General features: G+C 42.5%; 2 protein-coding genes across 9 annotated transcripts in view; one reads left to right on the top strand and one right to left on the bottom strand.

The window, feature by feature from the left end:
- nsmce1 (NSE1 homolog, SMC5-SMC6 complex component) overlaps positions 1-9,740 on the top strand; it is a 27,039-nt gene extending 17,299 nt beyond the window's left edge. For all 5 annotated transcript variants that reach the window (XM_072268502.1, XM_072268501.1, XM_072268500.1 and 2 more), the window contains 6 exons: positions 3,781-3,902; positions 4,755-4,832; positions 7,980-8,126; positions 8,213-8,329; positions 8,525-8,645; positions 9,288-9,740. In XM_072268502.1, the coding sequence (XP_072124603.1) occupies positions 3,781-3,902; positions 4,755-4,832; positions 7,980-8,126; positions 8,213-8,329; positions 8,525-8,645; positions 9,288-9,361 (659 nt within the window). In that variant the 3' untranslated portion in view covers positions 9,362-9,740. The remainder of the gene's footprint in view (positions 1-3,780; positions 3,903-4,754; positions 4,833-7,979; positions 8,127-8,212; positions 8,330-8,524; positions 8,646-9,287) is intronic.
- Positions 1-13,918, bottom strand: part of kdm8 (lysine (K)-specific demethylase 8) — a 119,147-nt gene that overhangs the window by 36,385 nt on the left and 68,844 nt on the right. Inside the window, exon 8 of one of the 4 annotated variants that reach the window (XM_072268495.1) lies at positions 5,157-5,487. The exons of 2 other annotated variants lie outside the window; for them this stretch is intronic. In XM_072268495.1, the coding sequence (XP_072124596.1) occupies positions 5,437-5,487 (51 nt within the window). In that variant the 3' untranslated portion in view covers positions 5,157-5,436. Of the gene's footprint in view, positions 1-5,156; positions 5,488-6,514 lie in introns of those variants that run through there. One more of the 4 variants, XM_072268492.1, reaches the window with a different exon arrangement.

Below are 13,918 nucleotides of genomic sequence, written 5' to 3'. Positions count from 1 at the left end.
ATGGCAGGACTTTCATATGAAGAAAGACTGGATGAACTGGGCTTGTACTTGTTGGAATTTAGAAGATTGAGGGGGGATCTGATTGAAACGTATAAAATCCTAAAGGGATTGGACAGGCTAGATGCAGGAAGATTGTTCCCGATGTTGGGGAAGTCCAGAACGAGGGGTCACAGTTTGAGCATAAAGGGGAAGCCTTTTAGGACTGAGATGAGGAAAAACTTCTTCACACAGAGAGTGGTGAATCTGTGGAATTCTCTGCCACAGGAAACAGTTGAGGCCAGTTCATTGGCTATATTTAAGAGGGAGTTAGACATGGCCCTTGTGGCTACGGGGATCAGGGGGTATGGAGGGAAGGCTGGTGCAGGGTTCTGAGTTGGATGATCAGCCATGATCATAATAAATGGCGGTGCAGGCTCGAAGGGCCGAATGGCCTACTCCTGCACCTATTTTCTATGTTTCTATCAGGATAGTGAAGATACATACATCTGGATGCTATTTATTGACAACAGCTTGGCATTCAATACAATCATCCCCTCAAAACTAATCAATAAGCTTCAAGATGTTGGCCTCAATCGAAAGAATAAGAGGAGATTGCACAGAAACATATAAAATTATAAGAGGCAGGTTGTTTCCACTGGTGGGTGAGTCTAGAACTAGGGGACATAGTCTCAAGATTCGGGGGAGTAAATTTAGGATGGAGATGAGGAGGGACTGTTTTTCCCAAAGAGTGGTGAATCTGTGGAATTCTCTGCCCAATGAAACAGTGGAGGCTACCTCAGTAAATATATTTAAGACAAGGGTGTTTAGATGTTTGCGTAGTAGAGGAATTAAGGGTTATGGTGAGAAAGCAGGTAGGTGGAGATGAGTCCATATTAGATCAGCCATTGAATGGCGGAGCAGGCTCAATGGGTTAGATGGCCTACTCCTGCTCCTATTCTTTTGTTCTTATATATTCTTGTTTTCCTCACTTGCAGACCCCAGTCAACATCTCCACAATCTCGATCAGCCCAGGCACACCACGAGGCTGTGTGCTTAGCCCTGGCTCTACGCACTTTATACTTATGATTGTGAGGCTAAGCATGGCTGCATACCTTATTTAAGTTTGCTGACGATGCCACTTTGCTGGTTGAATAAAAGGTGGTGATGAATCAATATATAGGAACTGTATTGGAAATATAGCTGAGTGGTGCCACAACAACAATCTCTCACTCAGTGTCAGCAAGCTGATTATTGACTTGAGGAGGAAACTGGACGTTCATGAACAAATCCTCATTGGGTGATCAGAGCTGGAGAGGATCAGCAACTTTAAGATTCTCCGTGTTATCATATTAGAGCATCTGTGCTGGGCCCAGCATGTAAGTGCCATTACGAAGAAAGCACAGTAATGCCTCTACTTTGTTAGAAGTTTGCGAAATTCGGTATTACATCTAAAACTTTGATAAACTTCTAAAGATGTGTGGTAGAGAGTTATTTGACTGGTTGCACCTTGGCCTGGTATGGAAACACCAATGCCCTTGAATAGAAAATACTTCAAAAAGCAGTGGATACAGCTCAGTCCATCATACGTAAAGCCCACCCCACCTCACCATCGAACACATCTACATGGAGCACTGTCTCAGGAAAGCAGCATCCATCATCAAGGACCCCCACCACCCAGGCCATGTTCTCTTCTCACTGCTGCCATCAGGAAGAAGGTACAGGAGCCTCAGGACCCACGCTGCCAGGTTCAGGAACACTTACTAATCCTCGTCCATTAGGCTATCGATTTCAGAGGGGATAGCTTTACTCATCCTATCACTGAACTGTTTCCATAATCAATGGATTTACTTTCAAGGACTCCTCATCTCATGTTATCGGTGTTTATTTATTTAGTATCTTTGTCTCTTGTATTTGCACAGTTATCTTATGTACATTGGTTGTTTGTCCTGTTGGGTGTGGTCTTTCATTGATTCTATTGTGTTTGGATTTACTGTGTGTGCGCTCAAGAAAATGAATCTCAGAGTCTGTACTTTGATAAATTTACTTTGAACAAAAGACCCAGCCTTCCGCCTGTTATGCTATCAATCACCAAGTCCCACACGCCACTTGCTCCCTCCTCTCCACTTTGCCTTTGCCCATATGTGTTATCATAATATACTAAATTTCTCTTATAAAATTAGGGACTTTTCCTGGAATAGTAATGGATAGTAGTGATGATGGATGGGAGTGTTTTTATAAGAGACAGATTGAGAGTATATGTGCTTCTCCCCTGAAATTGTGGGCGTGCCTCACTGATGTGACCAATGCAATGACCCTGTGATTTCAGTCTCTTGCGCATACGTGCGATTACCCTTCAGCAGGGTGAACCCATGAAAAGTATCCAGCCTAGCCGGGGTAGCTGATCAAGTATGAAAGACCTAGGCTGATTAACTGGCTGGAGTGTTCTCTGAGATCTTTAACCTTCTGCTTCGATAGTCTGAGGTACCCACCTGCTTCAAGCAGGCTTCTATTATACTGGTGCCTAAGAAGAACGTGGTAACCTGCCTCAATAACTATTGTCCAGTAACACTTGCATCAACAGTGAGGAAGTGTTTTGAGAGATTGGTGATGAAACATATCAACTCCTGCCTGAGAAGCACTTCAATTTGCCTACCAGAGCAATGGGTCCATAGCAGATACCATGTCTTGGGCTCTTCACTCAACCCTGGAACATCTGGACGGCAAAGATGCATACATCAGGATGCTCTTTATCGACTGCAGCTCAGCATTCAATACCATCCTCTCCTCAAAACTAATCAATAAGCTTCAAGATATTGGCCTCAATACTTCCTTGTGCAATTGGATCCTCAGTTTCCTCACTCACAGTTGCCAGTCAGTTCAGATTGGAAACAACATCTCCATGATCTCTGTCAGCACCGGTGCACCACAAGGCTCTGTGCCTAGCCCCTGCTCAACTCGATTTACGCTTATGACTGTGTGGCTAAGCACAGCTCCTATGCCATATTCAAGTTTGCTGACAACTCCACAGTTCTAGGCTGAGTCGTAGCAGTTGACGAGTCAACATATTCTAGCTGAGTAGTGTCGTGACAACAGTGAAGAAAGAACTTCAGCATTCTACTTCCTTGAGGGTTTGTGTAGATTTGGCATGACATCTAAAACTTTGGTAAACTACGGATGTGTAATGGAGAGTATATTGACTGGCTGCATTGACAGCCTAGTATGGAAACACCAATGTCCTTGAATGGAAAATCCTACAAAAAGTAGTGAATATGGCCCAGTCCATCACAGGTAAAGCCCTCCCCCCCCTTGAGCACATCTACACGAAGCACTGTCGTAGGAAAGCAGAATCCTTTATCAGGGACTCCCACCACATAGGACATTCTCTATTCTTGTTGCTGTCCTCAGGAAGAAGGTACAGGAGCCCCAGGACTCACACCATGAGGTTCAGGAACAGTTACTACACTTCAACCAAGAGTCTCTTGAACCAAGGGGATAATTTCACTCAATTTCACTTGCCCCATCGTTGAGATGTTCCCCAGCATTCAATTTCTGGAACTTTCATCTCATATTTTTGATATTTATTGCTTATTTATTAATTATTTCTCTCTTTATGTATTTGTACAGTTTGTTGTCTTTCGGACACTGGCTGAATGCCCAAGTTGGTGTGGTCCTTCATTGATTCTATTATGGATTTATTGAGTTTGCCACAAGAAAATGAATGTATTGTATTAATTTAGTATATGGTGACAGGTATGTACTTTGCTATTAAATTTACTGTGAGTCTCTCTTTTCAATCTCCAGTGCATTACAGACATGACCAGTTGGATGAGTTTATCAAAACTATCAACACTCATTTGCAGCCTCTCTTCATGGAGATCAGGAAGGGGAAAAGTGAGGATGATGGACAGCAGTACTATGCTTTGGTAAGTCAGAATTGTGGGATCTAGTCTGAAACTCAGCGATGGCAGCAATACTATAGTGCAGAGCTTGTCTTATGGCAAGGTAACCAGGTGTGTAAAACTAGGATTGGCGAATGAGGTGCAGTGATCTGTGAGCGAACCATAGCTAGACTGCAATGACCTTCAGCTTCCTCCTGTGTTGCTGGCATTGAAATACCACTGGGCAACAAGAAGCGTTGTGCTGACTCACATTCACATTCTCTGCCTGTTTTGTACTGTATATGAAGTTCCCTTCCAGCTCTGATTCTCCCTCTAATTTGGATATTTCTTGTCCTGTTGCTGTGTGGGAACATTTGACTTCAGGCCCAAACATTATTGTCCCTATTTTTTCTCCACAGTGGTAGATGTGTTTAAGCAGAGCAATCTGTTACGAGTGATCTATTTAGGCTTGTATTGCTGTCCCTGCTGCACTTCCAACCTCTGCTCATAGCTACAAGCCTTTTGAGTGCATGCATTGTGTTACTCTGAGGATGCGAGCATGTGACCATATTCTATTTGTTTAGGCCATGCTATTTTTTTTGGCTTGACTCTTATCTTCTGTCAGTTATTTAGCAGAACAACACTTTTGTCAACTGCAGTTAGTTGTCATTGATTTCCAGATAATGTAAAGTGAAAACAACCTGGTGTGTACTGAACAAAGGTGACATATGTGAGAGGCTTAACCTGATCACAAGATGGCTGATATTTGCCAGCCATTTACATCCTCTTGGATTGCCACTCTTTTTGTGTTTGCACAGCAGGACAACATGCAGTTAATGTGCCCAGGCTGCAGGTGGCTGTAACACACCGTTTATCTTCCTTTTGTACTGTCTTCAGATTAACCTCGCTGAGACAGAGATCACTAGGATGGCCTTCGATTACACAGAAACTGAACTGGAATTGTTCAAGAAAACGGTGAGTACAGTGCAGTCTCATTCAGAACCATTTTGGTGTCTAAATGGTCTATGAATTTTCTGTTGGGCAAATTTAAATCTTAAAAAAAAGCAACAGGTGATTCATCTGTAGAGGAGCATGCGGTACAGGCCAGAAGAATCTAGGAATCTTAAAAAAAAAATTTAGCATGACTTTCCTTGACCTTTTTTGACATCTGGCTTACAAGTTATACAAACTTGACACACTAATTCAGATGCAAGATTGGATAAAATAAATCCACCCATTCATTTAAACAGTATCTCGTTATTTGGAACATGAAGTTCAAGGTAAATTTATTATAATGTACATTTGTGTCACCATATACTACCCTAAGATTCATTTTCTTGCAGGCATTCACAGTAGAACAAAGAAATAAAATAGAATCAATGAAAAACTACAAGCAACCAACGTGCAAAAGACGACAGACTGCAAATACAAAAAATAATAACACAAATATTGAGTTGCAGAGTCTTTGAAATTGAGTGTATAGGTTGTTGGAATCAGTTCAGTGACGTTATCCATGTTGGTTCAGGAGCCTGATGGGTGAAGGGTAGTAGTAACTTCCTGAACTGGGTGGTGTGGGACCTCAGGTTCCTGCACCTCCTCCCCGATGGCAGCAGCAAAAAGAGAGCAGGGCCTGCATGGTGGGGGAAAAGACAATTTGATATCTTTCAATTTGTAAGGTCTTATTTCAGGATACTCATGAAGTGGCTCTTATCATCACTCTCTCATTTTTTAAGATCTTCCTTGATCCTGAGGAATAGTGTAGGGTCCATCAATGGATGGTGCACACATCTCAGTCTCTCCTGGCTCCATTGCAAGAATCAGCTCCTTTATTCTGATGGAAGAATTTGTTTTGACCAGGGGTGTTGACTCCTGTAAGAGTATGTGTCTAATTCTCTTCCTCGTGTTCACTGGGTAAGATGAGTAAAGAATATGCAGAACTACTTGAATCGTAAGCTGATGAAGGCTGGGTACTAGACAGCTGCTTAGTCTGAAGACCTAAGAGCATGTGGCAGAAGATTAGGCTGAAAGCCAGGTCTTCACCCTTTATATGATCATTACTAATCAACTGCCTCAACAGCACTTTCCCTGCCTGATCCCTATTCTTAACCCAGTCTTTCATCACAAAATGACAGCATCCACAGACCCATACAAAGAATCATAATTCCCAATTCTCCTTACTTTAGCCCAAAGTCTGTGAGCATTCTCTATTTTTAGCTTGTGCCGCAGGAAACCTTGTGTGTATCCTGTCCACCCCTCTCAATTATTAAATATCAAATTAGTTGCCCCGCATTCTTGCTTGCTTTAGTAAGATTTGGTCCAACCTTCTCAATTTCTTCTCCATGCTGATTGCCTTATTCCCAAGAGCCATTCTGGTATATTAATACCAACTGCTATAAGCAGGCACGGAAACCAAAACTTCATCACAACAAACAACAGGAATTCTGCAGATGCTGGAAATTCAAGCAACACACATCAAAGTTGCTGGTGAACGCAGCAGGCCAGGCAGCATCTCTAGGAAGAGGTGCAGTCGACGTTTCAGGCCGAGACCCTTTGTCAGGACGGACGAAGGGTCTCGGCCTGAAACGTTGACTGCACCTCTTCCTAGAGATGGTGCCTGGCCTGCTGCGTTCACCAGCAACTTTGATGTGTGTTACTTCATCACAGCTATGGTTTCATTGACGCCCTGCAAGACTACTTATTCTTGTACTTAAGCCCTTTTGGATTAAAAATCAATATACCATTTTCCTTGCTATTTGCTTGTATCTGCATGTAAACTTGATTAGATCCATTTACATTTGGAAGCTATCTGCAGACCACCTAATTTCTCAGCACTTAGAAAAGAAAATATAAGAATCCTTAAATTAGTGTAGTTATGCCCTTTTGTTCATGAGGCTGATGATTGAGGGGTGGTAACTGTTCTTGAACCTGGTGGTGCAAGTCCTAAGGCACCTGACCTGTATCTTCTACTGATGGTAGCAGAGAAAAAAGCATGGCCTGGATGGTGAGGATCTTTGATGCTGGATGCTGGTTTTCTACAACAATGTTTCATGTGGATGTGCTCATTGGTTGGGAGGGTTCTATCTGTGTTGTACTGGGCTGAATCAACTACCTTTTGTAGGGTTTTCTGCTCAGAGGCATTGGTGTTCCCATAGCAGTCTGTAATGCAGCCAGTCAGCACACTTTCCATTACACATCCCTAGAAGTTTCCCATTGACATGCCGTATCTCCCAAGACTCCTGAGGAAATAGAGGTGCTGTCGTGCTTTTTTCGCAATTATATTTAAATGATGAGTCCAGGACAGGTCCTCTGAGATAGTGACACCCAGGAATTTAAAGTTACTGACCCTCTCCACCTCTGATCCTCCAATGACTACTGGCTCATGGACCTCTGGTTTCCCTCTCCTGAAGTCTACAGTTCCTTGGTCTTATTGACACTGACTGAGAGATTGTGGTTATTACACCACTCAGCCAAATTTTCATTCTCCCTCCTGTATGCTGATTCATCACCCCCTTGGATACAGCCCACAACAGTGGTGTTGTTAGCAAACTTGTACATGGTGTTGGAACTGTACATAGCCACATAGTCATTGGTGTAAAGTGAGTAGAGTCGGGGGGGGGGGCTAAGTACATATCCCTGTGTGACAGAGGTCTGCAAGTGAGGAAATCCAAGATCCAATTGCATGGGGGGGGCGGGGGTGGGAATTGAGGTCCAGATCTTGGATTTATTGATGTGTTTAACTCCTTAGTTCTCTACCGATGCTGTCCAATAATTACCTCAACCATTAGTTCTTTAATTCAGAAATTCAAGTTTATGCTTTATAAATTCTTCACTGTCCTTTTTACAAGATATCAATTCTTAGACCATCCTGTTTTCAGGGTCAGCTCACAGAACTCTGCTTTCTCCCGTTGATACTGTCAGGATTTAGTCATGTGACCTTCACTGTGCTCTTTGTTCTGTGGTCTCCAGCATTTCTCTTCAGCTAGCAGAGTGTCCTGCCAGAGTCCATTGGGTGACATTTCTCTGGCTGCTATGCTAACAAAGAATAACTTCAGTTTTCTGTGTGCCAACTTAATCTGCCTTTTATAGATGCCAAAGGCTCACATTTCTAGTACTTTTTTTCAGATGGATCTTGTTCTGGAGTCAGAGAGTGGCATTGTCTCTTCTACAGATATTTTGAACTTAGCTGATCAACTGCAACCCAAGAAAATGAAGAAGAAAGAAGTGGAGCAGGTGCTGCAGAGATTTGTGCAGGACAAGTGGCTTAGTGAGGTAGGTGGCAAGCTTGACCATGTCAGAAAAGATTTTGATTTGTCTCCCTGTGGTGACTGTATTGTTGCATGTTTTGTTTTCTTTAGAATGACGGTGAGTACATTCTCAGCACTCGTTGCATTATGGAGCTAGAACAATACATTCGCAAGATGTACCAGGACCTAGTGAAGGAATGCAACATCTGCCATAACATCTCTATCCAGGTACTGCTACCTCTTCTGTAGAGTGGATTCTTCCTTCTTGGAAGCCAGGGGTTAGAATTTAACAGTTACTGCAACAGAGTTCTGTCCTTACTTCTGGGATCAGGTGGTGAAGGGGGAAGAGGATAGTTGAAATAGTAGTCATTCTATGACCTAGCCTGCCAGTACCAATCACCCATCTCATACATTTTCTTCCAGGGTCAAACGTGCGAAATGTGTGGAGCTAAGATCCATCTCCCTTGTGCTGCAAAGTATTTCCAAGGTCGGGATGACCCTTGCTGTCCAAACTGCAGGCAGTATTGGCCTCACGAGATCCCAGGTAACAACTGTTTAATCAACATGATTATTATATAAAGTACATAATCATTAATTTGCCTGGTCACAGCCCACATCTAATCCACTATGAACAGCTGGAGTGCAGATGGTTCGATTCTGCCGCTCACCTCAAGGTCAGGCCATTGAATTATATTTAAGGTCTATAAAAGGTGGGAGGATGTTTGTAGAAAATAACTATTAGAAAACACAATATCATACCATCCTTGGAACTCAATAGAGTAAAACCTTTAGGTCCTGCAGCTTATTCAAGCAGTGGATTTTATGCATACACCAAATCCTTTGTTTTGGTTTTGTACTCAAGCTGTTACCAGGATACCATGGTAAATTCTCTGAATTCAGGGCAGCACTGAAAAACAATTTTACTTTACTTACAGCAATCTGTTTTGGAAATTACATTTCAAGACTACAGCCAAAGATATTTCACTGAATTCTCACACTAATGGTATCCCAGAGTTTGTAGTTCACATGAGAAGAACTGGAACTCTGCAGTAGTCCACCTGGCAGTGAAACACTACTGTCTCCTGCCCTTGCTGCCTTGGTTTGTTTTAATTGTGTTGGGTCTTTTATTTTGAAGATTAACAGGTTACGCTACTGCTGAATTGACCTCAACTCTTCTCTCATGCAGATGTCCACAGGACTGAGTCGTCGACACCCCCTCCCTCCTCTGCGCCTAAGGTGCGACACAAATATCAGGAATGAAGCATCAATCAAATGTTGTAGACACAGAATGGAGGGAGGAGAGGGAACAATTTGTTCTGAGCCGAGGGATTCTCATGCATTATAGTGTTTGCTTCCAGTGAGTTGGTCTCAAGGAGCTTACATGTTGATACTCAAACCGTTTATGTTAACCGTATTGCGAATATTATAGTCCAGGCATAGTGACTCCAATCTTGGCAATTTGCTCTATGCCCTGATGACCTGAGTCCTCAGCCAGGAGTTGGATATCCTAGCATTCTGTATTTGAACCTATTTTGAAGAGGACAAGTGCTGGGAAATAATTTGAACTTTGTTCCCATCATCAGAAGACTCAAAACGTGAAGAATGTTAAGCAGTTAATTAAAAAAAAGTTTTAACTTTCCTTGTTAATATTCCTTTAATCTCATTCTTTTTTTTTGGCATGTGCGTGCGAGTCTGTGCGTCTGCGTGTCCGTGATGATGTCTTTTTCATGGCTTTTACAAGGCACGGAGTGAGAGAGAGAGGGGGAGCTGTGTGCCGCACCACTCCTCACACAGACATTTTCGCAGTATTTTCCCTGTATTTTACAAGGTCGGGTTGCGATCTCGACACTGAGACCTGACGCAGATTGAAGGAGCGCTTTGTCGAGCACCTAAGCTTTGCTTACTACAAAAGGCAGGATCTCCCAGTGGCTACCCACTTTCCATTCTCATTCTGTCATGTCTGTTCATGGCCTCCTGTACTACCATGATGAGACCAAACGCATGTTGGAGAAGCAACATCCTATTACGTCTAGGTAGCCTCCAACCTGATGGCATGAACATTGATTTCTCTAACTTCAGAAAATTTTTCCCTCTCTCCTTTTTTCATTACCCATTCTGGTTAACCTTACATTCCTGCCCATCAGCTCCCTCTGGTTACGCCCCACCCCATTGCCTTTCTTCCATGGTCCACTATCCCCTCCTATTAGATTCCTCCTCCTTCAGTCCTTTACCTCTTCTACCTATCCTGTCCCAGCTCCTTGCATCACCTACCTTTCCCCTCACCTGGCCTCATCTATTCCCTCCCCACACCTTATTCTGGCTTTCTGCCCCTTTGCAGTCTTAGGGCATTGGCCTGAAACATTGACAGTTTATTTCCCTCCGGTCATGTTGCTTGTCCTGCCATGTTCCTCCAGCATTCTTGTGTGTTGGACAGAAGAGCACTGTGCTCACTGGTCTGTGTTAAATTTTACTGCACCTTTTACGGTAAATTTTAACTCGTGTTTGTTATGTTTCTCCTCTGGCTGTGAAACGGGGACACCTCTTTCCCTTAGGGAGAGAGAGCCTGTGGAATGTCGAATAACCGGTGAACGAGTAGTCTCTGGGGTACTGCAAGTCTGTGTCCTTTATTGATGCTTTGCTGCACGCTTGAGTGCTCAGTGGGATGTGTTGATACTTTTTTGCTGGTGGGGGAGAGCTGGGAGGTGCTTTGGGGTTCAAACGTTTAATTGTCATTCATTCTTTGGGGCACTCCTCTGTTTTCGTGGATATTTGCGTAGAAAAAGAATTTCGGAATGTATATTTTATACATTTCTCTGACATTAAATGTACTTATTGAAATGCTCTCACTGTGAAATTAGATAAATAACCTTATGCTCCTCACTCTAAGCTGTGCCAATTGTGTCGTCACTCATAAACTCCTTTATCCAGGAAATTTGAACACAAGGCTGCCCTTGTTAAGATCAGCTTGTTGATTCATGCCAAGCAGAGTCTCTTTATCCTTGGTATAAAGCTCCTATCTGCTTGAGCTTCCACCTCTGGTTTAAAGCTCTGTAGAATGTTTGCACTATTTACTGTCTATTTGCTCAGATTGTAATTGATTTTATTCCTCCTCCCAGATCAGTGTGTAGGCCACAGGACATAAAAGAAGTGAAGTGATCAACTTGTGTCTATTGATTATTTATACCAGTAACTGTTCTAACGCTTAGTCTTACGGTACCCTTACTTGAAACCACAAGTTTCTGCTTTTGTATTACCCAATTACAACAGACAAGTTAGAAAATGTGAAGAACTCCGAGGCAGTATTAGTACAACATAACCCACAAAAGCAGTAGCAAATTATTGTACAAACACTGAGGCCCATTAATAGCATCTTAGAGTTGTACCACAGAAACAAACCCTTCAACCCATCGCATAAATACTTACATTTTTATCCATATTTTATCCTAGTTGCCTACATTAGAACCATATCCTTCCATGCCTTGCTTAAAATTCCTTCCTCTCACCTTAAAACTATACCCTCTTGTGCTTTGATACACCTATCATGAAACAGTTGACAATCTACACTCATCTATGCCTCATATAGTCAAGTCACTCCTAGGCCATGAAGACAAGACCAACCTATCCAGTCTCTCCAGGCAATCACATCCTTCTCACAATGTGGCTTAATGTTTAGTGAAGTTGCCACACAACATCACAACTCCTGTCCTCTGCTCCAACCTATGAAGCAAGCATTGTATATACTTCCCTCATCACCCTGTCTACCTGTGTTGCACTTTCAGGGAGCTATGGATTTGGAATTCTCAGTTTCGGTTTATTAATACATCTTAGTAGATTACCATGTCCTATCACAGTTGCATAAATACATCACCTTGCACTTATCAGGATTAAATTCCATTTGCCAATGTTCCTCCAGTAATCTGCTGTAGCCTTAGACAACCTTCCTCACTATCTATACCACACCTATTTTTATGTCATCTACAATTACTTATTAATCATACCTATATTCATATCCAATTTATTTATATCCCAAAAGCAAAGTTCCCAGCATCGATCCTGTGGATCCAATCAGAGAAATACCCTTGCACTACTATCCTCTGCCTCCTGTCACCAAGACTGTTTTGCATCCATTCATGCAGGTCACTTTGTGTATCCACAAAAAGGAAAATAGAATTTAGAGGGGTTTGAGGAAAAGGTGTGAATTTTGAAGATTTTTTTACCAACAGCATAGTGCCCAACTGCCACATGGGAGTACACAGACACACACCACTTTAGCAAATCAGATCACAAGGCTGTGCTCTTCCGCCCTGCATTAAAAAGCTGAACTGTGAGGATCCAATACAAAAAGTCATTCAGTGCTAGTCTGAGGAATTAGATGAGCTTCTATGTCACTGCTTTGAGCTGGTAGACTAGTCTATAGTCAAAGACTCAACAGCCAACCTAGATGTGTATGTCATCATTGAGATGGACTTTATCAGCAAATGTGTTTAAGACTATGTCCTAAAGAGGACAATCTGAGTATTTCCAAACCAGAAATCAGAGATAAGCTAGGAAATTCATGCCCTAATCAAGTCGAGAACTGCAGTGTTAAGATAACACTGATCGTTACAAAATATGACCACTGTAAAGCTATCAAGTCCCAGACCAACTGTTAACCATGAAAGGGCTTATATGCTTTAGTGGACTACAAGAGTAAGGCGGCATTGCTGACAACAACACACCCATTCCCAATGAGCACACTTTGAACAGAAGGGGACTGGAGTGCCAACAGGCTCAAATTGGAATCAAGCTTGATATACAGTGAACGACATAAGAGTTACGATAAGCTACAAAATTATAACTAGTGCAAAAGAGGAATACAAAGGTAAACTTCATGGGTTTATGGTCCAGTCAGAAATATGGGTGGGAGAAAGCAGCTGTTTCTAAAATATTGAATGTGGGTAGTAAAATGAAAAGGCATGTTCTAGGATGGTGATGGTCTGTGATGATGGGTGATGCTTTTCTTGAGGCACCGTCTCTTGATGCCCTTCATGCTGGGGAGGTTTGTGCCCATGATGAAAGTGGCTGTGCCTATAATCCTGCAGGTCCCTTGTGATCCTGTGCATTGGAGCCTCCATACCAGGTGGTGATGCAACCAGTCAGAATGCTCTCCACCGTACAGTACAGCTGTAGAAATTTGCTAGTTTTTTTACAAAATCTCAAGTTTCAAATGAAGAAAAGTCACTGATATGTTTTCTTTGTGATTGCATCAATACTTTGGGCCCATGATAGACCTTCCGAAATGTTGATAGTCAGGAACTAAGCTGATCACCATTTCCACTGCTAACTGCTCTGTGTTCCCCTTCTTTAAATCCACAATGAATTCTTTGCTGATGATGAGTACGAGATTATTGCTGCAGCACCACTCTCCTAACTGATCTACCTCATTCCCATTGCCCCTTCATCACCATTTGAGATTTTGCCAACAACAGTGGTGTCATCAGCAAATTTATAGATGGTATTTGTGCTGTGCCTGGCCACACAGTTATGTTTGCAGAGAGAGTATGCTGTGAGCTAAGCAGTATTGTTGAGGTGTACCTGTGTCAGTAAGAAGGAGATCTTATAAACTATCTACACTGACTGGTTTTCCAATAAGAAAGCAGAGGATCCAATTACAGAGCTCAGGTTTCATAGCTTGTTCGTTAGTACTGACAGAATGATGGTATTGAATGTTGAGCTGTAATTGATAAACAGCAGCTTGATGTATGTTTTGCTGTTGTCCAGATGGTCCAAAGCCGAATGGAGAGCCAGTGAGACTGCATCCACTGTAGCACCGTAGAC

The sequence above is a fragment of the Mobula birostris genome, chromosome 9 (genome assembly GCF_030028105.1).
Source record: "Mobula birostris isolate sMobBir1 chromosome 9, sMobBir1.hap1, whole genome shotgun sequence".
Lineage (NCBI taxonomy): Eukaryota > Metazoa > Chordata > Chondrichthyes > Myliobatiformes > Myliobatidae > Mobula > Mobula birostris.
This window is presented reverse-complemented; position numbering and strand designations above follow the sequence as displayed.